General features: G+C 38.6%; 1 protein-coding gene across 1 annotated transcript; it reads right to left on the minus strand.

Moving 5' to 3' along the window:
• Positions 1-1875: 1875 nt before the first annotated feature.
• Positions 1876-5004, minus strand: LOC100759591 (40S ribosomal protein SA-like). The gene is given in 3 exon segments (XM_035441689.1): positions 1876-2614; positions 2616-2765; positions 4955-5004. Coding segments are annotated over 3 exon segments (939 nt in total).
• Positions 5005-24925: the final 19921 nt, after the last annotated feature.

Raw genomic sequence — 24925 nt, forward strand, 5'->3', positions numbered from 1 at the left:
TGAATTAATATTTTAAGTCTCCACTCAGAGATGTATGGACTTGTATTAAAGTGAGCTACATGCTACTTCTGCGCATTCTGGCAAGTCATGAACTGCTTTTAGATGACCCCACTAAGGTATTCAGTCAATTCACTTTTCTCATATACCAACTTGGCAATGTTTTCATTATGCCTTCTGCACCTCACTTTCCACCTATGACCCTGCCTAACTGTGAACTTTGTTCTATAAGTCTCATATGTTAGAACACCATTGGCTGTAGAGTGATAGAGTACATCACATATTTCAAAAGATTTGTCTAACAGTAAAAAGGATGTAAGTTAAGATACAAAAGTTGGAAGTAAATAGTTACGAAGGTAACTAAAGTTAGTCCATAATAATTTAACCTTCAATCTGTTGTGTTTAACTAGTTCTCTGTCATGAAATCAGTTTATCAGTCCTCAGGAACTTCAAGCCACATGTCTTGAAGTTTCCTTAAGAACTTTGCTCCATCCATTTGTCATCTGTTTGTCTTTCTATCTGTCTATCTTCCTATATGACAGTCTATATCTATCTATTGTTGGTGCCCATAAAGATGGCTTCATTCCATCTTGGCTCAAGGGCAGAGAATTCAAAACTGTCCTCAGTAACTCATGATACCTATAGTTCAAAGGCATGGCTACAGTAAGATGGTTAATCTTGACTTTGGGTGTCTTATCTAAATAAGAACAGACCTGGTCTGAGTGTGGTTACTTCTGACCCTCAAGGCCAGGTAAGGAGAAGTTGAATCTAAGGTGTGCTTACTGAATCCTTGGAGAAATGAGGAAGAAAAGTCTGTTTGTTCTGTATATGTGATACCATGTCCAACTTTTGGTTAAGGTATATAAAAATGGTGAAGAATAACTAGGGGCACATTCAGTATTAACTGAATATGCCCTCCTGACATCTGTTCTGTATCTCCCTCTTTTCCTTTAATGTCTTTTAGCTAGCCTTTCTTTTTTTCTTTTTTTTTAAATTGAAGTTAGGAAAAGCTTCTTTGACATGTCAATCTTAGTTCCCTCTCTCTCCCCTCCTCCCCTGTCCCCTACTGATCCCCTGTCCCAACCCCTTTCTGCTCCCCAGGGAGGCAGAGGCCTTCCATGGGGGATCTTCCAAGACTGTCATATCATTTGTATCAGGGCCTAGACCCTCTCCAGTGTGTCCAGGCTGAGGGAGCATCCCTCCATGTGGAGAGGTTAGCTATCCTTTCTTAATCAACATTCACCGTCTTAGAGACGAACCAACCATGGGCTGCCTGGCTGGCTCGGACTGCAGCCTCGAAAAAACAGCTTCCCGAAAATTGTCTGTCTGTCTATCTATCTATCTATCTATCTATCTATCTATCATCTATCTATCCATAGGTTTACTTTTTTGATAATGAAATTCACATTATGATGGACTTAAGTAGTTTATCAAAATAATGGTTATTATTTCCTAAGAATAACATTAAACTCAGATTTCAGGCAAAGCTTGAATTACAAGATACAGTTCCTGTGTGAAGAAGAAAGATATGAAGCATAGTGATGGAGGCTTAATTGAATGGAGACGTCTTTGTGTTTGTGGTATAGGTAAAATGGAAATGTAAGTGTGCATAGTCACTGATAATTTGAATGAACTGAGTAATCCTGTGCTAGTGTTTTGCAAGAAGTCTTCTGTTTGTCCCATGCAAACATTTGGAGATACAGGTGTAACCACCTGCCATTTGCCAAGCAAGCATACAAGCAAGCAATGCTGATTTCCTTAAATGCTGCATCTGTTAAGAAAATACTGTCATTTCTTTTTCCTTTTTTTTTTTCCAGCTTGTAGGGACTTTATTTTCCTTTCACCTTTTTCCCTTTGCTCCGGTGTCTGCAGAGCAGTTCAGGACCACTCAGTGGTGGCTCCACCCCACTCAGTGGCCTGCACTGTGGGAGCTGCTGACCAGTCCTCAGTGGCTAGCTGGGCCCTCCAGTCTTCAGTAGGAAACTGCTGGATGGGTACAGAGGGCAGCCGCACAACCTCAGACCAGTCAGCCACCTCTGACTGAGCAGCAGTGAACTCAGGCGCTGTCGCCGTCCTTTCGCCCTGAATTTCCTCCTTGGTCACAGCCTTCTCGGCAGCAGCCTGCCCCTCTTTCTCAACCTCCTCTGGGTCTCTGTAGAAGTAAAGGTCCGGCATTACCTCCCATGGGTGCTCACGGGAGATAGGGCCACACATGCGGAGTACTTCCCAGGCCAGCATCCACATCAGACCCACTGAGTGAGCTCCCTTGTTGTTGCATGGGATGGCACTGTCCATATAGCACAGAGGAGAGTCTGTGATACACAGAGCAATGGTGGGCAGGTTGACGTAAGACGCCTCTTTGAGGGGCTGGTGGTCAGCCCTGGGCTCAGTGACCATTAGAAGCTGTGGCTCCCGGAAGGCTGCTTGGATCTGGTTGGTGAAGGTGCCAGGAGTGAAAAGGCCAGCAATTGTAGTGGCTTTGGTGGCAGCAGCAAACTTCAGTACAGCTTGCTGCCCAGTGCCCCTGGAGGAGATAACTCTGACATCAGAAGGATTCTCAATGGCAACGATGGCCCAGGCTGCCAGCACCAGCTTCTCCCATGTCCTCTTCAGATTATAATGAGGTACCATCACTTTTCCTTTTGTAGATGTACTGCTCCATCTGGAAGTAAAGGTCAGTGCCACCTAAGTGGGTTCCTGCAGCAAGGAATTTGAGGACATCCTTCATCTGCAGGACATCGAGGGCTCTGAAAGTTGTGTAAGTTTCCCTTTAAGTTACGGTGGGAATCACGAACAACTCCATATGGACCTGTACCAGGGCAGCAGGGAAAGGCAACTACTGTCATTTCTATCTATGGTTTATATCTGACAAACTTCTTAGGAGAGCCCAACATCTGGCATGAGTCAAGTACTGTCCTTGGTGCTATGATTTCTGATGTGACACAGATCCTAGCTCTATTAAATAAGTAGGTGTTAAATTACTCACTTTCGATTATGTTTATGATTTTTTGTCAAAAGAGAATGTTTTTATTCCTTCCCGGGCTGATGCCTCTAACAAGAAGAATGCTGCTGCCTTTTTATCAGAGCCTCAAGCAGACTCCAAGTGTCTTGTTTGAATCTAAAAACAGTGTTTTGCATTCATTCAGTCTATTTCCAAGTTTACCTTGTAGTGTGGTAAGTAAAAATAACATTCCTATTTCTAGGTATGGATATAAGGTTCCCTTTTAAACAAATGTTTATTTTACATTTTGAAGAAGGGAGTTGATTAAAATATTATATCACACAGATGGTGCATAGACAAAAAGAAAAGCAATGTAACTATATGCATGACTACAGCCTGCAAAAGAAAAACACTATATTAAATCAACATCCTTTCAAAGAGCCATCACTAAGTAAATTATCCTTTTTAATTTAGGAAGCATACACATTTAAAGCATTATTTCTGGATTATAAGTTTGTATTCAATTTCAAATATTCCAGATAATTCTACATTGGTTTCCTATAAAATATCAATGACAATAACCATCATCTTCAGTTAAGACAGTAAACATAGACCTATGGAAACATCACCGGCTTCCTCTTTTCAGAGACTGAAGTAAATAAAGGAAGTAAATCTTCCCAGTGTACAAATTTGGAGTGGAGTATGGGAAAACAAGCAAAAACCAACTTCCATTTTTTTCTGCCTATTTTATTTGGTTTATCACCAAGTTTCATTTGGGGAGACATTATCGTCCTCTTCAGTGAAAGTTTATTTTTATATGTTTTGCTTTGCCATTGCAAAGGGAAGTCAACATATTGTTCATAAAGTGTTAAAGTGTTTATGAACTGCTGATGGATATCAAGGAAATGCTCTGAGGGTTAGGAGGTGATATTGTGGAAAATATCCAGTTCCTCTAAATATTACTTTCAGTAGCTTTGTAGCAAATATTGCTGAAGAAAGAGACTATAAATCACTGAAGTCCAGGGGGCTTAATGCTGAAGGACCATTTATGTTTTCCTTTGGTTTGAATTACTGGCCAAGACTATTGAATAAGGAAAGGAAACATTTTACAAAAAAAAGTACAAAAAGGAGAGAAGGAGAAAGAAGAGGGGGGAGGGAAGGTGTGTGAAGAATAGAGGAGGAGTAGATGGAGATGCTAAACTTCCTATGCTGTGGATGAGTCTGGTCCTTTTGTTGTCTTGTTTGGAGATGAGGTCTCAACACATCCACCAGGCTTGTGACTAGCAGGTTTATTCCACAAGGCATGGTTTGTCTATTTTTTTCTGTAAATCATGTCTTGCAGTGATGTGTGGAGGGCATTTGGGTAAGGGCACTCATGATTAGAACAAGCTAACACCAATTATTAAGTTGTCATCAAGGCCAGGTGTGTAATTGCAGTTTTGGAAATCATTTGGGTCAATCTATAAGTTGTAGACAGAAAGTCTGGAACATGTTCTGTCCCCTACCCCTTAGTATGTACAGGATCTTTGAAAATGACTGTACCTGTAGTTTCCTATTTTTCTCTTTTTTCAAAAATTATAGCAGGGCCATTCCCACTCTAGTTTTCTACCTGTCCTGGTAAATTTGTTCGTGCCTCCAGAGTCAGTCAAGAGAGAAATGCTAATTTATTACAATTGCCTTTCATTAGTATCATTTTGATACCTATATAGAGTCTTCCCTGTCCATTTTCATTCCTACTACCTGTCAGTAAAAGCAGTAAACTATGATTTCCTCTCCATAAATCTTTAACTCATCTCTCTTATTGGATTGTAGTAAAATTCTAATAGCATGAACCGTATGTGTGAGGAAATGCTGCTAATTATACAAGCATACAACACTAAACTTATTTATATTAATGAACAAAGCAAAAGAACAAGAAAAATCATTCTTCCATTTATATTTTTTCAGAAATTTTTGTTTGTGATCTTTGTTATTTTGTTTGTGATATGTGAAATAGAAATGGTGGGTGTGTATTACCGTGTGAAGGAGGAATCTCTTGGAGCATACAACCTTGTCTCGCTTGTCATTACCTTGGAAAATTTCACTGTAAGTGTATCTCATTAAGTGCTAAGGCATTATGTTGAGTCCTTAGCCATGACAGTGTTTAGTTTGATTAATCCGTGAGAAATCAGTGTCTTATTAATGTATAAACAAGTGCATATACAAATACATCTGCAGGACTACCCAGTTTCATCAGCATGCATTAAATCTCATGTTGTTTCCTACTTAGGACCAGGTGCAGATAATTAAAAGATGAATGAGTTAAGATGCCCTCAAATCTCAGTCAAGTGCCAGAGACAGACAATGTAAAGGCATCTTTTTGGTATAAGGACATCTCTCAAGTGCTGCAGCAGAAAGGGATGATGAAAATGTGAAGGGTTAGGAGTCTGAGGACATCCTTGGAGATATCACTTCACTCTCTGAATATCTTTTTGACTGTCTAACCTGGGAAGCCTCTTAGATACTCTGAAAAGTAGCTGGGTATGGCTGAAGTGAGGATACACAGCAGGATCCAAGAAGAGTAGGAGACTATGTGCCATGACAGTTGAATAGGTAAGAAGAGCCTTATCTTTAAGGCTGGAAAACTTGAGCACTCATCTATGAATCCTTTATAATACTGAGAATTGTACAACAAGTGTATATATTTCAGTGTATGACAGCTGCATTCAAATACAGTGCTATAATTGGGTGAAATTTTGCCAGAATATGGAGCAATTGGGAGGAAGAAATACCATTTGCAAAGTAATTGCAATACTAAAAAAACAAAACAAAACAAAAAAACGATAACAAACAGAAAATCTGAAGCACTGTTGTTGGTGATTTAAATCCACTCCAACTTCTCAGGAACCTCTAAGGTATAAGCATTCTCAAGGTAGGTCTGTGTTTTACCTACGAGAAGTGTGAGGTAGGGAGAGCTTAAATATTTTTCCTACCATCACACAACTAACTATAGTATTTTATTGTGACAACCCAGGAAAGATAATTGAGGGCTGGAAACAAGTTAACTATTATGATAACATACTTTTCATTAGACTTGCTTTTTCCTTGGTGTCTCATTTCCATTGATAGTAGATCACCCAAGACACATCTTGAATTCCTTGAACCATTATTGTCAGTATTTCATATTAAGAGTGAAGGAGGGTTAAAGTAAGTACAAGAACACCCAAATAAAGAATTAATAGATATTTATTTGGGGAGCACTCACACAATGATGGTAAATAACCACAGTGGTCTTCTGCTCCTGGAGGGACAGCATCTGCCCTGCAGGATGCTCTGACCATGACTCAAGAGATCTTGACTGAGCCCCTCCTCTTCCTTATGAGGGGTCATGCCTGCACACCAAAGTCACACCTTAAATTCTTTTGGCAGAACAGATGCCGCTAGATAAGAGTGTTCAGCAAATAGCTCAAACTTATATTCTAATATACCACAATAATCGGATTAGAAGCACCAGTAAATTCTGTGCCCAAGTGCTAGTATGTAGTCCACTGTGCCATGGGCACACAGGGATTGTTAGACAGGGATATGGCAATATCAGTTGCTCTTCTGTTCCCCTGTTGAATATTTTCATTTCTTTGAATGAGACTTCATCACTCCTTGCAGTTTTTGCAAATGGTCATCTTGTTTGACCTCCAAAACCTATCTTTGCTCTCGTGTCTCCACAATATCTTCACCTAGACCACTGTTCTTACAGCACAAGCTCTTACCTTCCAGATATCTGGTATTTGTTCTGTCATTCCTACTAACGTCATGTGGGTAGCATGCATTTTTAAAGTAAATACAGACTGCATACCAGGCAATATGTAGTAGGGAGAAATACATTGTTGACCTTTGGGAAATCAAGACTGGCAGTGTCTAAATTGTGTAAATGGAATCTGTATCAACTTAAGCCAGACAAGTTTTTTCAAGTAGACTTTCACATTACATAGTGGCTAACATATGCATTAACGAATATTTTCCCATTGTATATTTCCCTTAGTATGACATGTAACATCTTCAAATTTGCCCCTAAATTCACTTTGCTAACCAATTTGCCACACCAACTTTGTGAAACTTCCTTTGCATTTCATTTGAACCTAGTGCATTTAGTTCATTATGTCCTTTGAATTATTTGAATGTAGCAATTAACACAGATTCATCTGCATTATTTTAACCATGGCAGACAAGTATAATTGATTACGGTCGTACAAAATTTTGAGATTAATCTCAAGGAAGTGCTTAAGACAGCCACTAAAAATCACCCAGAATTATACAATGAGATTAAGTTCCTGTTGTCAAATAAGCTTACATACTTTCCTTGGCTTGAAATGACCTAGTTCTGGTTCAGCTTTGGGAGTCCAACCAGTTCATATCCTTGTGAAACTGTCTTGATTTCCTCACCTCTAGGGGAATTAACCCTTTTGACCACATAACACATGTCTGTAACACAGAGATCTTCATTTGCTCCTTGATCTGGCTTCTTAATTGTTGTATTCAACAGCGAACTGTCTGCCCAAATCATGTGTCTTTCCCACTGGTGGGAGAAATGTTCTTCAAATTCCTATGGTAGGCAATTAAATGTAGCACTTTTTTTGGAATCTGAACAAACCTAGATAAGTAAGATAACTGAAGAGTGGAAATGAAACAGACCCAGAGGCTCATCCAGTTTAGTATACACCAATAAAATGGAATTTGAGGAAAGGGTAGATTGACAGGGCTATTATGTAAGTTAATTTGTACTGAGACACAGGCCTCATTCTTGGTGTTCCCTGGCTTTCAATCTGCATGAGAGCCTTGCCCAGCAGACAGACCGACAGCTTCCAGGCAGATTAAATGACCAGTCAAGTGAGAAGAGCATCTTCCAATATGTCTGTAAAAATACTTCAGTTTCAAAACTGAGTATGAAAAGCCACAAGGAAGGCAGAGATAACACCATTGAAACATTGACTTACTGATCAAAAGAGACAGTAATACGTGCTCCTTAAGGGAAACTGTTAGAACTTAACATGCATACAAGCAAATCCTCTTGCTCCTTTTTCCCTTAGCATTGTCACAAAAATCCTGTCTTTGGGGCTTCTGTGCTGCTTCTCAAATTGTTTGAAAACACTTTGTGTTGTGTATGCTGACTTCTGAATCCTGTTCCTTCCTTTGTTCCTTCTTACTTTTCTCCTTCTCCTTCTATTTTGATAAAAACTATTTTTCTGGGGTTCTGTATCTTTGTGCATCAGTTGTGTGGTCTTTTTCACTTCATTTTGTTATTGTATTTGAGAAGGTTTTCTTTTTAGACAGGTGGTGTGGTCACAGAATATGCAAATGTCATCAGATAATGTTCCAATGAGACTTGGGCTTTAATCTTCATTTTCTAGGTATGCTACCTTTACCTTACAAATCTAAATTTCCACAGCTTTAAAAATAACATCTGTACAGTGAAATTGTCACACAGGAAAACTCTTGAATGGCAACTGTGATCACATTCATCAATATTGCATATGGAAATTGAGCCACTGACATTGGGATGTCTATATCAGCTCAATGCAAATTGAATCTTTCACTGTAATCCCTGAGGTTTTAAACTCATTTCATGAATTTCAGTCCTTTGACTGAGACGCTCAGTTCTTTTCATCTAGGATAGCTGTCTTCTGCAACATAGAAACGGTCATCTCTAGGTGAAGGTAGAGAGGCACTGAGTTTGTAAGCATCACTAATTAAAATGCTGCAAATGTGAAAGTGACAGTGAGCCTTAAACACTTCGCCTGAAGGGAGCTGACAGCCATTGACTGAACACATATTTTTGTTGTTATTGTTACAGACAAAAAGTGTTTGTTTTTGAACAATATATACCCAGAACAAACTCTCCCAAGTCAATTTTTCTGGTGGAAAATTTGCCACAAACTCAGGATTTAAGAAACAATCACATCGAGAGAACTCAACTTCCCTCATACTACCTCCAACTTGCTTCATTATATACCATTTTGAAACCAATGATTTGGTGACATAAAAGTGAGAGATTTGTTTTTAAATCGTTTCAAGCTTTGGGTGTCAATACTCATTACACCAGACAGTCACTGGTTTATTCTGTGGAGGTAAAATCAGATCAAATGTAGTCAGTCTTCTTAGGATGACAACAGGAAATGCCAACTGAAAAAAAAATTGGCACAAGATTCCTGTGTTTTATGGTCTCATAGCTTGGAGACAAAATTAAATAAAATCCACAGCTCCCAACCCCTCACTGACAGATCCTTCATTGTGGTCCTCAAACCATCTTTTTTAAATAGTTGACCACTTAAAGGAAAAGAAGTTTCCTTCTACTTCAAATGAGAAATAGTTACACATGCTCATGTACATTGAATATGAAGACAATTTTAAACTTCCATATGGATACCTAATATTTAATACATTGTATCTATTTTACTAAGTACTTTTTAAAAACCTGACTCTCTCTCTCTCTCTCTCTCTCTCTCTCTATATATATATATATATATATATATATATATATATATATATATCAAAGAGATGGCAAAGGTGATTTGAAGCACCTAATAACATTGTCAAGAAAATATAGATGGGATTTCAGAATTTGGCCTGAACTCTTTATTATTTTTGTCTTATTTATGTATATCTGTGTGCCTGTGTGTGTTTATGTGCACCAAAGCCATGTAGGCATCCACAGAGAACACAGGGAAGTGAATTGTTAGGTGGTTGATAGATATCTGATATAGGTCCTAGAAGCTGAGCCTGGGTCCTCTATAATAACTATTTTTTCTTAACTATTAAACTTTCTCTCAAACCCCTTGAACTTTTTGTTAGAGTTCAAAAAGTTTCAGTCAACAGTTCTACTACCTAAATATTCCAAATCCATTCATGGCAGTATATGGTATGAAATTAGTTATCTTACGATATTTTCTAATGTTAATAAACATGTCATGTTAATGAACTTAATGGGACAAAAAAACGGCCAAGCGGTAGTGGCACATGCCTTTAATTCCAGCCCTCAGGAAGTCAGAGACAGTCAGATTTCTGTGAATTTGAGGCCAGCCTGGTCTACAAAGCAAGTTCCAGGACATCCAGGGCTATTGCACAGAGAAAATGTCTCAGGAAAATAATACAAAAAAAACCAAAGAGACATACCTAAGCATACATATGATACATTGTGATTTATATGGTCTCTATTCAATTGATTACTGTGGTATTTTGAATAATTGCTCTCATAGGCTTATATATTTGCATGTTTAATCCCCAATTGATGAACTGTTTGGAAGGAATAGGAGGTGTGCTTGTACTTGTTGGAAGAGTTATGCCTTTGTTGGAGGAGGTGTATCACTGGGGATGGGCTTTAAGGTTTTAAAAGTCCAGGCCTTGCCTAGTCTCTCCTCTCTGTCTCTGTCTCTGTCTCTGTTCTGTCTCTGTCTGTCTGTCTGTCTGTCTCTCTCTTCTCTCTCTCTCTCTCTCTCTCTCTCTCTCTCTCACACACACACACACACACACACACACACATATATATATATATATATATATATATATGTGTGTGTGTGTGTGTGTGTGTGTGTGTGTGTGTGTGTGTGTGTGTGGTGAATTTAGGCTGAAAGGAAGAAAGAAAAAGAGATGCCAGGGAGACACCAGGGCCAGACAGACAGACACAGAGGAAGCAGAAAAGTAGGACATACAGAAATAAAGAAAGATTAAATATTATATATATATATATATATATATATATATATGTGTGTGTGTGTGTGTGTGTGTGTGTGTGTGTGTGTGTATAGATATAGATATAAATATAAATGTATCATTTTCTCCTGCCTGATATGGTTATAAAGGGTCTCAGCTACTTCTCCAGCATCATAGCAGCCTGATGCCTTACTTCCCACCATGATAATCAATCAAACCTATGAAATTCTAAGCAATCCCTCAATTAAATGCTTTATCTTAGGAGTTACCTCAGTCTTGGTGTCTCTTCATAGCAATGAAAGAGTAACTACGACAATTGCACATATTTTAAGGTTTACTTTTTAGGCTCTTAGTTAGAATAAAGGGAGAGATGTTCAAGAGACACAGTATGCCTAAACAGAAATTATTCTTCTTTGCAGAAACATACCAAGAACTTCTCAGGGCACCCATATAAACTTGGTTTCTTTGGCTGAAATGTATGATGAAGTCTTGTTTTCCAACAGTGCAGTCACAAATCTCCTCTATCTACAGCAGATTAACTAGATCTTTCCAATATTTTCTAGCTTTTTATTTCTCATATTCATCATCCTCCTCAGCACAGTTAAAATTTATACTACCATTCTCTAAGACAGCAGTAATCTAAAATTATTGTATATTTGATCACCCAATTCTTACAAGACCACTATGAAGTAAGTTCAGTTATTCTTTCTCTTTTTTATATGGATGAAGAAACTCAAGATTAGAAATATTTTGCATTTTCCCTTAAGCCATGAAATTTAGCCAAGCATAATTAATGTGGATTCACAGGCAGTCTGACTGTCACCTTCAACCCCAATCAGGCATCAAATCCACCCTCCCTCCCTCCCTCCCTCCCTCCCCTCCCTCCCTCCCTCCCTTCTTCCCTCCCTCCCTAACTCCTGCCCTCCCTCTCTCATTCCCTTCCTCTCTCCCTCCCTTCCCTTCCTCCCTCTCTCCCTCCTTCCCTCCCCAGTGAGTGTGTATGTGTGTATGTGTGTGGTGTAGACTGTGAGGCTTGCCATCCCAGTATCTAGACTTTGCTTTTCTGACTCCTTGACACTATAAAGTTACATAGATTACAAGGGTACCACTTTTTTTTCTAATACATCGTTTTAACATTTACTGTCACACTCTTTAATACATGTGTATAAGCAAGAAGCAAAGAAGCCCATCAAGTTCTCTTCCCTCTATGCATGTATGCATACTATATGTATGAACATGTAGTGTTTCCATATGCCAGAAGTGGATGTCAGATCCCTGGAACTAGTGCTACAGATAGTTATGTGCTGATAGGTGGGTGCTGGGAATGGAACCTAGTTCCCTATATGAGGACCAAGTGCACTTAAATGCTGAGCCTTCTCTCGAGCACCCCATTGTTTGTTTTGTTTTGTTTTATCTGAATCAAATACTAGATTATTCATACTTCCCAGGTAGTTTCTATTTTTTAATCATGTTTAAATGTTTCATTTCCTTTCGGGGAAAATTGTACATAGATGAAAAAATAAACAATTTGTGTTATTGATAACACAGGTGAGAATAGCAAGAGACATCTAAAAGATACACAGTTTAGGGAAGAAGACAGTAATTCGGGGTAAAAAAAGACGGTGTAATATTACATTTGTTTTATTCCCATGATAATACTGAATCTGCAAAATAACGAAAATGTTAAAAAGTCACTTAGGAAAACATTTAAGAGAATGGCGCGGTGCCATAATCATTGTTTCAGATGAAGTGTACTGTATTACGGTGTACTGTTGAGGAATATTTGTTTAACTAGGCAAAGATGTGCTGCATTTGTTTAACTATGAAAAATTATTTGTTTGTGTTGTGGCATATTTGTTTAACTAAGGCATGTGATGTATCTAATGAAAAGCTGAATGGCCAATAGCAAGGGGGGAGGTATAGGCAGGGAGAAGCAGGAAGAGGAATTTAGGCTGGAAGGAAGAAAGAAAAAGAGATGCCAGGGAGACACCAGGGGCCAGACAGACAGACACAGAGGAAGCAGAAAAGTAGGACATACAGAAATAAAGAAAGATTAAAAATCCCTGAAGCAAAATATAGGTGAATAGAAACAGGTTAAATTAACAGATGTAGTGGGACAAGTCTAAGTTAATGTCGTGCAGTCATATTTAATAATAAGTCTCCTTGTCTTTATTTAGGATCTGGTTTGTGGCCAAAGATACCTACTATAGTGTGTTGTGGTTGTAGGTAAGTTATCTGCTCCCTGGGCCTCAGTTTCCCTGTAAATCGCCTAATGACATAATTTTGGGCAGATCAGTAGTTCAAAAACCTATCTACCTAACTTATTTTATTGTTAGTCTCAGAAGTTGATTTTAGGACAAGAAGAATAAAATCCTACAACAGAGAAGAACTAGCAAGGCCACACATGCGTGCATCTCACTTTTAGGGAAGCAAGAGAATGAGTTGTTGAGCATCCATCAACAATAAAGATTGCTCTACTGCATTGACTTCGTACTTGAGGTCAATGGGGTACCCAGATTTCTTTGTGCTGCTTTCATGGTATCATTTTTCAATGTTTTAGGTAAAATGGCAAAAGTGTTTACATGTGAACAAGAGTGTGTAACTGAGGAGGCGCTAGAATCCGTGCTTTGCACATTGCCTGCCAGGTAGGGAATGGAATCCATGCTGCATTTCTCCTACTGAGTGCCATTGACATTCACCCAGCCAGCAGTATAATGACTCCCTGTATCTCATTAAATACCCATCTAACCATCTAGTCTCTCAGCAATTTCAGCTGATTTTAAACACACACACACCACATGGTTAAAATAGAGCATACACGCATATGTATGTGGTATATATGATATATATGTATATATCACATGTGCATATATATATTATTTATTTGCATCTGCACTGTCATTATCCTACTCCAACTCTGTAGGATCTCTTGCCTTTATTACTACAAGTTTCTTTACTAGGCTAGATGAATCTACCTTCTCAGATACTGCTGCAGACCACTCAGGGAGAGAACCACACTGTCACTGCAGGAGAATCAGGGTCTTGGTAATCAGGTTGGGACGGATTCGGCATGACAGACAGGCACAAACACAAGAGTGGTTTGATGCTGCTGCAAAGATCTTTACTTCATCACCGTAACTTATACAAGAAATACAGGAACTTCAGCTTTGGCTAGAGTACAAAAATGTGTATCATAGATATTATTAGCTCTAAGTAAGCTTTAAACCAAAAGTACAAAACAGGAAGCAGTTTTAGTCAGAATTATCTTGGTTCCAGACAGTGGTCAAGTTGTGGAGCTCACCAAGACTCTGAAAATATGACCTTGCTGAACTTTAAGATTCTTTAGGCCAATCTACAAATCTCATAAAGCAATCAATAAAACCCTTTTTATCTCCTGTATGTGTCCATACAAAATCTTCTGATTGATAATGTAACTACCTATACCTATATATATTTGCCATAAAATCTCTCTTTTGTTAGCTACAGACATAACACATCAAGGTGATCTTGCTCTATTTAGTCTCTCTCACCAGCTCAATGACATAGACAATCTCTTTTGACCCCCAATGACAACTCAGTGATTAAAGTCTTTATCATAAGCTCTTGTGTATGGCAAAGGTGCAGCTGTTGTCTTATAAAGTATGGACCTTTGTTCCTTAGGGGCTGCCACCACTTCCCATAAAACTTATAATAAGTTCTGCGTATTTCAACCTTTATAGGAATTCTAAGTTCCCCTAATCTTTCTGAATCATCTCCTTCTTGAGCTACTCTTTTACTCTTCCTAGATATCTGGTAAGACAATTCTGCTTGCTGGAATGATTTCATAACTAATCTAAAGCCTTTATCTTCTATCTAAAACATCTCTAATAGAGTTCTAACTAATTGGGGGCTTCTAATAGAAATACTCATATCCTGAGCCATCCTAGCAAGAAACTGCTCAGCTCAGAACACAGACACAAACAAAACTTCCATGATAGCATTTTATCCAAAAGTTGCTAGTGAAGTGCTTTCAGTTCCTAGAAACAAAATATTCAGAGGTACTCAATCTTTCTTCAACCAACACCTGATCATCTGCTGATGCTGACAAAGCCAGACCAGTCATACGATAAAACACAAAAGAAGAAAACAACCCACCACAGACAGCGAGACACAAGAGACCATCTTGTCCCTTTGGGATCCTGCCAGTAACCTCCAGGAGACCAAGCTACAAAAGCACATGCCTCAGATCTGGACATGTTTTTAGCAATACTAGCTTCATGTCACATAGACTCCACTGGAGTGGGTGTTGCAAGATATTCTGTCTATAAATTCAGTTTCTGGGGAAAGGAATCTTCTCACAGGCCTGCATCAGTTTCCTCTCTTTCATCATCCTCTGTTTTCACGGATCTTGATAGAATTCTATTGAGCTTGAGCTTTACTTTTGTATACAAAGCCTCATTGACCACAAACCTTATACTCCCCACATGTCTAAACTAGCTCTTTTTCTTCTGCACTCTCCCCTGCTTCTTTTCTGTGTTGGGAATACTGACTGGCATTTTCTCTGCTCAGCCTTAGATTCCAGAAATGTAAGCCCCTCACTTACATCCTCCTTTCTATTTGGCTTTGATCCTTTTATTCAGAAATAGTTTTACTAATTCTTCATATGTCAATGCAAGCACTCTTTGCTGTGAAACCCATTTTTTCCAGAATATTCTTATGTTGCCATTTCTCCTTATTTTGCAAGTGTATGCTATTTGTGTGCAGGTATATTTACACACATGTGTTTGTGGATATGGAAGGCAGAGGTCAATATTAGTAGTCACTCTCAGTCACTACCCATCTTTATTTTGATAAATGGTCAATTTATGGAACTGGATCTTCCATGAATCTATGACTCTCACTGAGTCAATTAGGCTGGTTGTACAGTTTGCTTCAGGGTTCCTCCTGTCTCTGTCCTCTAGTGTCAGTATTAAAAATGTCCATTGTCCCACTCAGGATTTACATGGGTGATGGGGTTTGCCCTCAAAGTACTTCAGCCCTCTCGATAGTCCAGCCATCTTTTAATTTGTGCCAAAATAACAATATTCAAATCCCTATTCTGGGCATGTGGTGAACTATGTCACATTGGGAATGTCACCTCATGTAGAGTACAATCTATTCACTGCTAGGCAGGAAATAATGTTAGAGGAGTAATAGGAAACAATACAGTTAATGACAGAGAGGTCTTGTCTGCTGTGTTTTTCTCTTCAGTGGATCTACATTTCCAATGGGTGCCCCTGAACCTATGCATACATATTCAAATGTGAGTGTGAACACACACACACACACACACACACACACACACACACACACACACACACACACTTCTACCAGTTTCTTATTTTAATTGAATTTTATAGCTTATACATGAGGGTTTTCCTTGCATGCATGTCTGTGCATCACTCCCATGCCCAAAGAGGAATTCAAATTCCTTAGAAGTGGAGTTCCAGGTGATTGTGAGCAGCCAAGTGAGTGTTAGGAATCAAACCACAGTCCTCTGGAAGAGCAGGCAAACCAGTCTTACTTCTCCAGGTGGTGAAAGTAGAACAGCAACTTCTACAGGGAAAGTTGACATAAAATTTCACAACCAAGAAGCTATTTATAATTGATGCCTACTTGTAAAGGGAAAATCATTTTTCTCTGATAGTCCAACTCCAAGAAGACCCTATGCCTACGAGCAGTTGAACAACAAAAATGCATTCTATGATTTTGTTTGTTTGGTTTGTAGGCTTCCTATTTCATTTTGTTTTGTTCTGGCTTTGTTGTAGTTGTTTTATTGATTTTTTATTTGCTTTCATTTATAAACTTGTTTTACATGTCAATCCCAATTCCTTCTCTCTCCCCTCTTCGTCTGCTTCCCACTAACCCCCTATCCCATACCCTTTGTGTTTCCCAGGGAGGGTGAGGCCTTCCATGGGCATCTTCAAAGTCTGTCATATCATTTGGAGCAGGGCCTAGGCACTCCCCCATGTGTCTAGACTAAGAGAGTATTCCTCTGTGTGGAGAGGGCTCCCAAATTCCATTCATATACTGTGGATAAGTACTACCAGAGGCCCCATAGATTGCTGAGGCCTCCTCACTGAAACCACATTCAGGGGGACTGGATCAGTCCTATGCTGGTTTCCTAGCTATCAGTCTGGAGTCCATGAGTTCCCTGATGTTCAGGTCAGCTGTTTCTGTGGGTTTCTCCAACCTGGTCTTGATCCTTTTGCTCATCACTCCTCCCTGTCTGCAACTGGATTCCAGGAGTTTGGCTCAGTGTTTAGATGTGGGTATCTGCTTCTACTTCCATCAGCTACTGGATGAAGGCTCTGGGATGGCATATAAGGTAGTCATCAATCTCATTATCAGGGAAGAGCATTTAAGGTAACCTCTCAACTATTGCTTAGATTGTTAGTTGGTGTCATCCTTGTGGAACTCTGGACATTTTCCTAGTGCCAGATTTCTAGTTAAACCTACAATGACTCCCTGTATTATGCTATCTCTTATCTTGCTCTCCTCTATTCTTCACCTGACTCAACCTTCCTGCTCCCTCATATCCTCCTCTCCTCTACTCTTCTCCCCTTCTCTTTCTCTTGGCTCCCTCTCCCCTCCCCCCATGCTTCCAATTAGCTCAGGAGATCTTGTCCCTTTCCCCTTCTTTGGGGTCTCATGTATGTCTCTTTTAGGTCCTCCTTCTTTCCTAGCTTCTCTTGTGGTCTGGATTGTAGGCTGGTAATCCTTTGCTCTGTCTAAAATCCATATATGAGTGAGTACATACCATGTTTGTCTTTTTGTGACTGGGTTACATCGCTTAGGATGTTTTAACTTATTAATCACCCCTTCATATTTGTAAAAACACTGGTAACAGAAATTAAAGATTCTCTATGTCTTATGTTGTTACCTAGTTTTAAGGTCTCATTTTGCCAGAATGAATGTTTGCCTTTGTGGGACTTTTGTTTTTAATTTTTATAGAAGCCCTCTCTTGCGAATCTGTTTTTATAAATCTATCTTCTGTTTTTATAAATCTATCTTTGTATAATCTAAAGAATCTTAAATCATATATTTTACCATCAAAATATGTTATGAGTCAAAATATTGAGGTAATACCATTTGTGGCTACCTTTTTCCTGAATATTTTTCTTAGCTCTTGCCTTTCCATAGTGAACAACATTATGAATGTTCATTTATTTCATGAAGTTGGCTGGTCATGAAAATTCTGGGATATACTTACTGTGTTCTTTGAATGGTACCTGAACCTCCAGTGTCACTGAGGGAACATACCTAGGTAGCTTTGCAGAACCTAATGTTAGTTGCCTAAAATTTATAGTCAAAGAACACACACACACATTACTATAACTTTTTTTAATAAAAAAAGCCATGAGTTTGGATGAGAACTGGAATGGGTATATGTAAGGGATCGGAGGGAGGAGAGAGAAAGGTAAGATAATGTAATTTAATGATAATCTCAAAAATAAAAGAAATAATTTTTAGAAAGTCCCTTCTTGGTTTTCCTAACATATGTATCTTTCTTTAGACATTAGCTTAGAGACACAAGGGGCCTAATACTGTGCATGGACACCAAGTCCAGGATGTACTACTGCATGACCTTTCACAGCTCATTTGGTGCTAAAAGGCTATGTGATAGGGTATAATACAGATTACATTAGTACATTATAATTGAGTATAGATACCACAATCACTAAATGAGTCCCATCCTTAGGACAGATGACACTTCCTGTCACTTGAATAACTCAGCTAAACAGAAAAGCTGTTTCTTTCCCTTTTTTTGTTTGAAAAACTCAGTTGAACATGACTTTGTTTTCTTAAAACAATGACAGTACACTTAGGATTCTGTAGAGGTGTTAGGAAATGAGTAAAGGGGGAAAGCCAGCCAGCTTGGGAGCCACTCTCTTGTATTATTCATGCATCATGTACATGAAAGTTAGGAATGAGTGGAGAAATCCATTTGTTTACTTGCTGGTTCTGAGTCACACTTTAAGACCGTGAATCGTATGACACTAATGTATGACACTAACTGGCATCCTTATTTTACATTCTCTGTTTTTTCCCCAAGAAAGACTTAGTGTTTCTTCAGGATGTTTACAGAGTTTCCAGACTACATTGATTTGGGGTGAAGATGCTATAGAGATGGGCAGAGTGAATTATTTTATTGAGCTCTAGATCATCCTTAGGAATGCAGAGAAAAAGTTGCCTTATTTCCATTTTTTTTCTGTAACCCTGGTAGTCACAGAAAACTGAAGCTGTTCTTGTTTTAGAGGTGGGTAACACAGCTTAATTCCTTTTTCCCTCTAAGGAAACATCATCTTTCCCTACTGAATCATCTATGATACAATCCTACATTTGAAAACAATTTGCTACCTGGACACATTCCCCAGGATTATTCCTTAGAGTGAGCCCCCAGGAATGGCTTTAATTTCTGTGGATATTTGTACACTGTGTAAAGATAAGTTGTTGTGATTGGTTTAATAAGGTGCTGAATGGCTAATAGTTAGGCAAGAGGTACAGGTAAGACTTCCCATGCAAGGAGAGAGGAAGTAGAAAATGAATCTAGGTATGAGAGCCAGGGAATGGGTCATACACAAAGAATGGGAAGGAAAAGTAAAAAGCCAAGAGGCAAAATGTAAAGTAATATGAATGGGTTAATTTAAGTTAGAAAAGTTAAGTTAAGGCCAATCTTTCATAATTAATAACAAATCTCTGTGTCATTATTTGGGAAATGGCTGGTGGGACAGAGAAAGCCTTGTTACAATTAATAGTCCCATAGGAGAAAAATAACTGTGGACACACTCTCCAGAATGAAGGGAGAATGTGTTTGCCCAGTTATCTCAATTATATTTTTGAAATAATTTTCTTTTCCTCCTCGTCTGGCAAGCTCCCATATCCTAATATTGATGTCAATTTTGTTCTCCAGAGAGCTTTATCTTACCTTTTTCATCCCTCCAAAGACAGGTTTTACATTGCTTGTTCTATTCCAAGTTTTAGAAAAGCTGCCATCAACTTGGCATTTAAGATGATAATTAAGCCACTGTCATTATGGTTGCTTATAGAAAGACAACAGAATGTAAGTCACCAAATCACTTCCACTAGAATAGAGACTGAGGTTAGTTCTTTAAGGGGAATCTCTACAGAAACCCTTGCACTGAATAATTAACTTCAAATCAAAACCTTCCCCTGACCTTGTGTTTTTCCTGAGTGTGCTAGTAACATTCCGGACTTCATGTTGTAATTTTTCCCACCCAATGTAGACTTATTCCCATCCAGACACAATCTATTTGAAAACTCTCCAATGGAAGCAAGCTACTTAACTTTTTTGCTGCACTAAAACATTATGACCAAGACAACTTAAGCATTTATCTGGGGCTTGCGATTGTAGATGCTTAGAATCCTCCTTGGCATAATGGCTGTAGCAGGTGGCTGGTAGTTTGGGCAGCAGCTGAGAGCTTACATCTTGAACCACAAATAGCAAGAAGGAATGGTGAAAGTGTTTTGTCACTTTAAATTCTGCCCATAGTGACACATTCCTTTCATCATGGCCACACCTCCTAATCCTCCACAAAGAGCCACCATCTGGGGACCAAGTATTCAAATGCCTGAGATTTATAGAGAATATATCATTCCAACCACAACAAATTTGTATATTCAGAATGAGCAATACTTTTGTCATGACAACCTTAGAATCCATGGTCCACAGTCCTTAGCAAAAGATCTGACATATAGTCCGTGTTCTTTCTTGCCTCTTCTCCCCCTCTCTCTCTCTCTCTCTCTCTCTTTCTCTCTCTGTCTCTCTCTCTCCCTGTCTCTCTCTCAGTCTAGTTACACACACACACACACACACACACACACACACACACACACACACACACACACACACACACACACTCACACACAAAAACACACACACACTCACACACACAAAACAAAAACAACAAAACAAACCTGGGTTTCATTATGACATTTTCATACACATGTGTTGTTATGGTTTATTCTCATTCATTTCCTTCCCATTGAGTTTAAGCATTTATGTTTTAAAACCTCTCATTATACAACAGATTGAGGTGCACTTTAGCGTCCAAGACTCCTCAAGTTTCACCTACAAGTCATTTTCCCCCTTCTTTATGTTTTGATCACATTGATAATTTGAAATGTTAATGCCTAGCCAAAGCTGCCTTGTACAACATGGGAGATTAAAGATTTGATGAGAGCAGAGATTTTATTTCTCAATAGAAGTTTGAGTATTCAATGTGTACTGGTTCTTACTACTCTTCATGCTTTTGCAGCATGATATTCTTAATGTAAGTGGAGTGCACTGTTAAGGAGTGTGCCGGAAGCATAACTCTTTGTCAAAGTATGAGCTCCAAATGTACTTTCATTATTTTTAATCTTATTTTTTTTTATAAATGTTGTGTGTATCTGTTTGTGGATACATATGAGTGTGGGTGCTCATGCACACTTAGGACAAAAAAAATATAACACCTGATTTTTTTTAAACAGAGTTTGTCGATAAATCTGTCGCTGTTGACTGGGTTGCAATCTCCAGGGTTCTTCCTTTGTCTATCTATTCCCAGTGCTGTGATGACAAACACATGCCACCTCACCTGAGTTGTAATTCAGATCCTCAAGCTAGGACAGCAAATGTCTGACTACTGACTGAGATGGCTTTCCAGCCTATCTCAACTGCAATTTTACATGGAGTTCAGCTTTTGTTCCTTTGTTTATCTTTTTTTAAATTTATTTTTATTTCATTTTTATAATTGTAATTAGAGCAATTTTAAATTAGAAACAAGCTTCTTTTACATGTCAATCCCAGTTCCCTCTCCCTCCCCACAGGCCCACTATCCCAACCCCTTTCTGCTCCCCAGGGAGGGTAAGCCTTCCATAAGGTATCTAAAAAGTCTGACATCATTTGGAGCAGGGACTAGACCCTCTCCCGTTTGTCTAGGCTGAGAGAACATCCCTCTATGTGGAGTGGGCTCCAAAGCCCATTCATTTACTAGAGATACATACTGATCCACTACCAGAGGTCCCATAGGTTGCCCAGACATCCAAATTGACAACCTTGTTCAGGAGATATGCAACAGTCCTATGCTGGTTTCCCAGCCATCGGTCTAAGGTCCATGAGCTCCCTCTTGTTCAGGTCAGCTGTTTCTGTGGGTTTCTCTAGCCTGGTCTTTATCCCTTTGATCGTCACTCCTCCCTCTGTGCAACTGGATTCCAGGAGTTCCGTTCAGTGTTTAGCTATGGGTGTCTGCTTCTGCTTCCATCAACTACTGGATGATGGCTTTAGGAAGACATACATGATAGTCATCAATCTCATTATCAGAAAAGGGAATTTAACATAGCCTCTCCACTATTGTGTAGATTGTTAGTTGGTGTCATCCTTGTGGAACTCTGGAAATTTCCCTAGTGCCAGAATTCTCTTTAAACCTATCATAGCTCCCTCTATTATGATATTACTTTTCTTGCTCTCCTCTGTTCTTTCCCTGACTAGATCTTCCTGCTCTCTCATGCCCTCCTCTCCCCTCCTCTTTTTTCCTTCACTTTCTTCTATCTCCCTCTCCCCTCCCCCATGCTCCCAATTAGCTCAGGAAATCTTGTCCCTTTCCCCTTATCTGGGAGACCATGTATGTCTCTCTTGAGGTCCTCCTTGTTTCCTGGCTTCTCTGGCAGTGTGGATTTTAGGCTGCTACTTCTTTGTTTTAGGTCTAAAATTCATATATGAATGAGTACATACCATTTTTTGTGACTGGGTTACCCCACTCAGAATGGTTTCTCCTAGTTCCATCCATTTTCCTGTGAATTTCAAGATTCCATTTTTTTCCCCCACTGAGTAGTACTCCATTATGTGAATATGCCACATTTTCTCCATTCATTCTTCAGTTGAGGGGCATCTAGGTTGCTTCCAGGTTCTGGCTATTACAAATAGTCCTGCTATGAACATATTTGAACAGATGTCCTTGTTGTATGAATGTGCATCTTTTGGGTATATGCCTAACAGTAGAATTGCTGGATCTGTGGTATACTGATTCCCATTTTCCCGATGATTTTGTTCCTCTGTTTTTCTTCTAAAAATATTTATTGTGAATATTTTAAGTGTATAGATGTTTGTCTGCATGTATGTATGTGTGTACCTTGTATCCACTGAAGAAAGCATTGAAACCCTTGAAACTGGAGTTCCAGTAGGATTTTTTGCTTGTCACTTGGATGCTGGCAAAACATCTAAGTCCACTGCAAGAGAAACAAGTGGTCATAGCTTGTCATAGCTTCTAATCATCTCTCCAGTCCCTCTTTCTCATTATTAAATATATTTTCAAAGGCTAAAATATAAAGTATAATGGGTATCATTATGATATTTCCATAAATATGTTATCATTATTTTCTGCTATTATTCCACTCTCTCCCTTGGAATCTAAACTTTTGTCTGTGGGGGGTGGGGGGAGGTCTACATGTAGAGGTCCCAACAATTTGGTGGTGTAGTTTCACCACATGAATCCTAAGAATAAAACTCAAGATCCCATCTTGGTGACAAATACTGAGTTGTCTCTCCAGCTCACAACTCAGTGATGGTGAAATTATTACTATGTATACGTTCCCTTTTGCATAAAGAAAAACCTCATTCACGATATTGCCATTGATATACATTGAGTACATGATACCAGGTAAACCTATCTAAAAAATAAATACAAAAGAAGAAAGAAAAACAAAGAAATAAACAAAATTCTCAAAAGGTTTTCTGTTCTAAAGCCCCCTCTGTAGTTATTTGTTCATCTTTCAACTAAAGGCATATATAAAAATATAAACCTAAAATAGGTTTCCAGAAGTACAAAGATTTTGTTGTTGGATCTCTGTAAGAATGGTTCTAATACTTCAAATTAATATTTAGTTGAAAGTACCTTTGTCGGGAGAAATCCTGATTAGAGGTGCTGCTGACCACACTCACTTGGGTGTAGTCAGAGTTATGTAACAAGGGTTTAAGAAGGAGGAGGCATGCACTCAGCTCTCTGTCTTTCGCCTGGTTGAGCTGACTGGGAAGCATTTCTGGGTCTGTCCTTCTCAGGTGCAAACCTGGTTACTGGCTCCCTTGTGTGAATACTTTCCCCCAATAAACTACCATTTATCAACCGATCTCTGATTCCACTTTGTAAACATCTACATACCTTATTTTTAAAAAATAAGAGTAGCTCTTTTTAACAAAACCACAGAAATTAGAGCCACCAATAATATAGTTTTTCATAATGTAATAAATGTGAGTTCATAGTGAAGTAATTTATTAACATTTATCCCCATAATAACTCAAAAGAAAATAATAGCAGGAGAGATTTTATTTTAATAAGTAAAACAAATAAGGATGATGTACAGTAGCATGTATGAAATTTTTTCTCCTGAATTATTTATGTATTTCTGTTTGGAGAGGACTTAGGGGGCACTTGGATGTCCCATGATTAGGTGGGTAGGGGCTAAACATATTGTACTCATGTAGGAAATTTTTGAATTTCAGAATCAAAATAATTTTCACAGATATTAGTTTAATAATCCAGCATCAAAAACGTAGCATGTGCCTGACTGTGTGTAGCAAAATCTTATTTACTTGCAGATGTTCTGTGAACTCCACAAAAGGGTGATTCCTGAATTTGATAATATAACACAATAGGCCTTAACTTTGGTAATATAGTCATAAGAGCAACAGAATGACATGATTTGTTGCATACATGCACATCTGATTTTCTACTATACTTTCAGTAGCAAAAGTGTAGCAGAATTAAATGACAAAATTCTAGCTTACTGAGCATTTTAACAAAGGACAATCAAAACTTGATTGGTTTTCTAAAGACTTTGCAGAACATGGGCACTTCCCATGACATTCACCTTCTTCAAGTTTGCCAATTGTATCCAAGTCATGAGTACATGGAAGATGTTTTTTTGCCATTTTTATAATTCATTCATTTGATATGTGAGACTCTCTTTCCAATCCCAAAATGTTAAGAGTACAAGATCTGATTATTGGAAGGGTCCAAATGGGCTTTTGTAATCACCTACTGCATGTCAGATTCTTCATGCTTACTTGTGCATATACAGTGGTATAATAAGTTAGCTAGATTGTTTATATTTACCATAGGGAAATTTAGACTTCGGGAAGGAGACTTCTCAAAAGGAAGTAATTAAGTCCTCGGATAGTAGGAACAGATTGGTCATTCAGAATCTCATACCTCTTTGTCTAGGAAATGTATATTTTTTCTGCTAAAATCTAGTTCTTCCAACAGACAAAATATTTTTTCAACAGTTGCT

Source organism: Cricetulus griseus, chromosome 3 (assembly GCF_003668045.3).
Source record: "Cricetulus griseus strain 17A/GY chromosome 3, alternate assembly CriGri-PICRH-1.0, whole genome shotgun sequence".
NCBI lineage: Eukaryota > Metazoa > Chordata > Mammalia > Rodentia > Cricetidae > Cricetulus > Cricetulus griseus.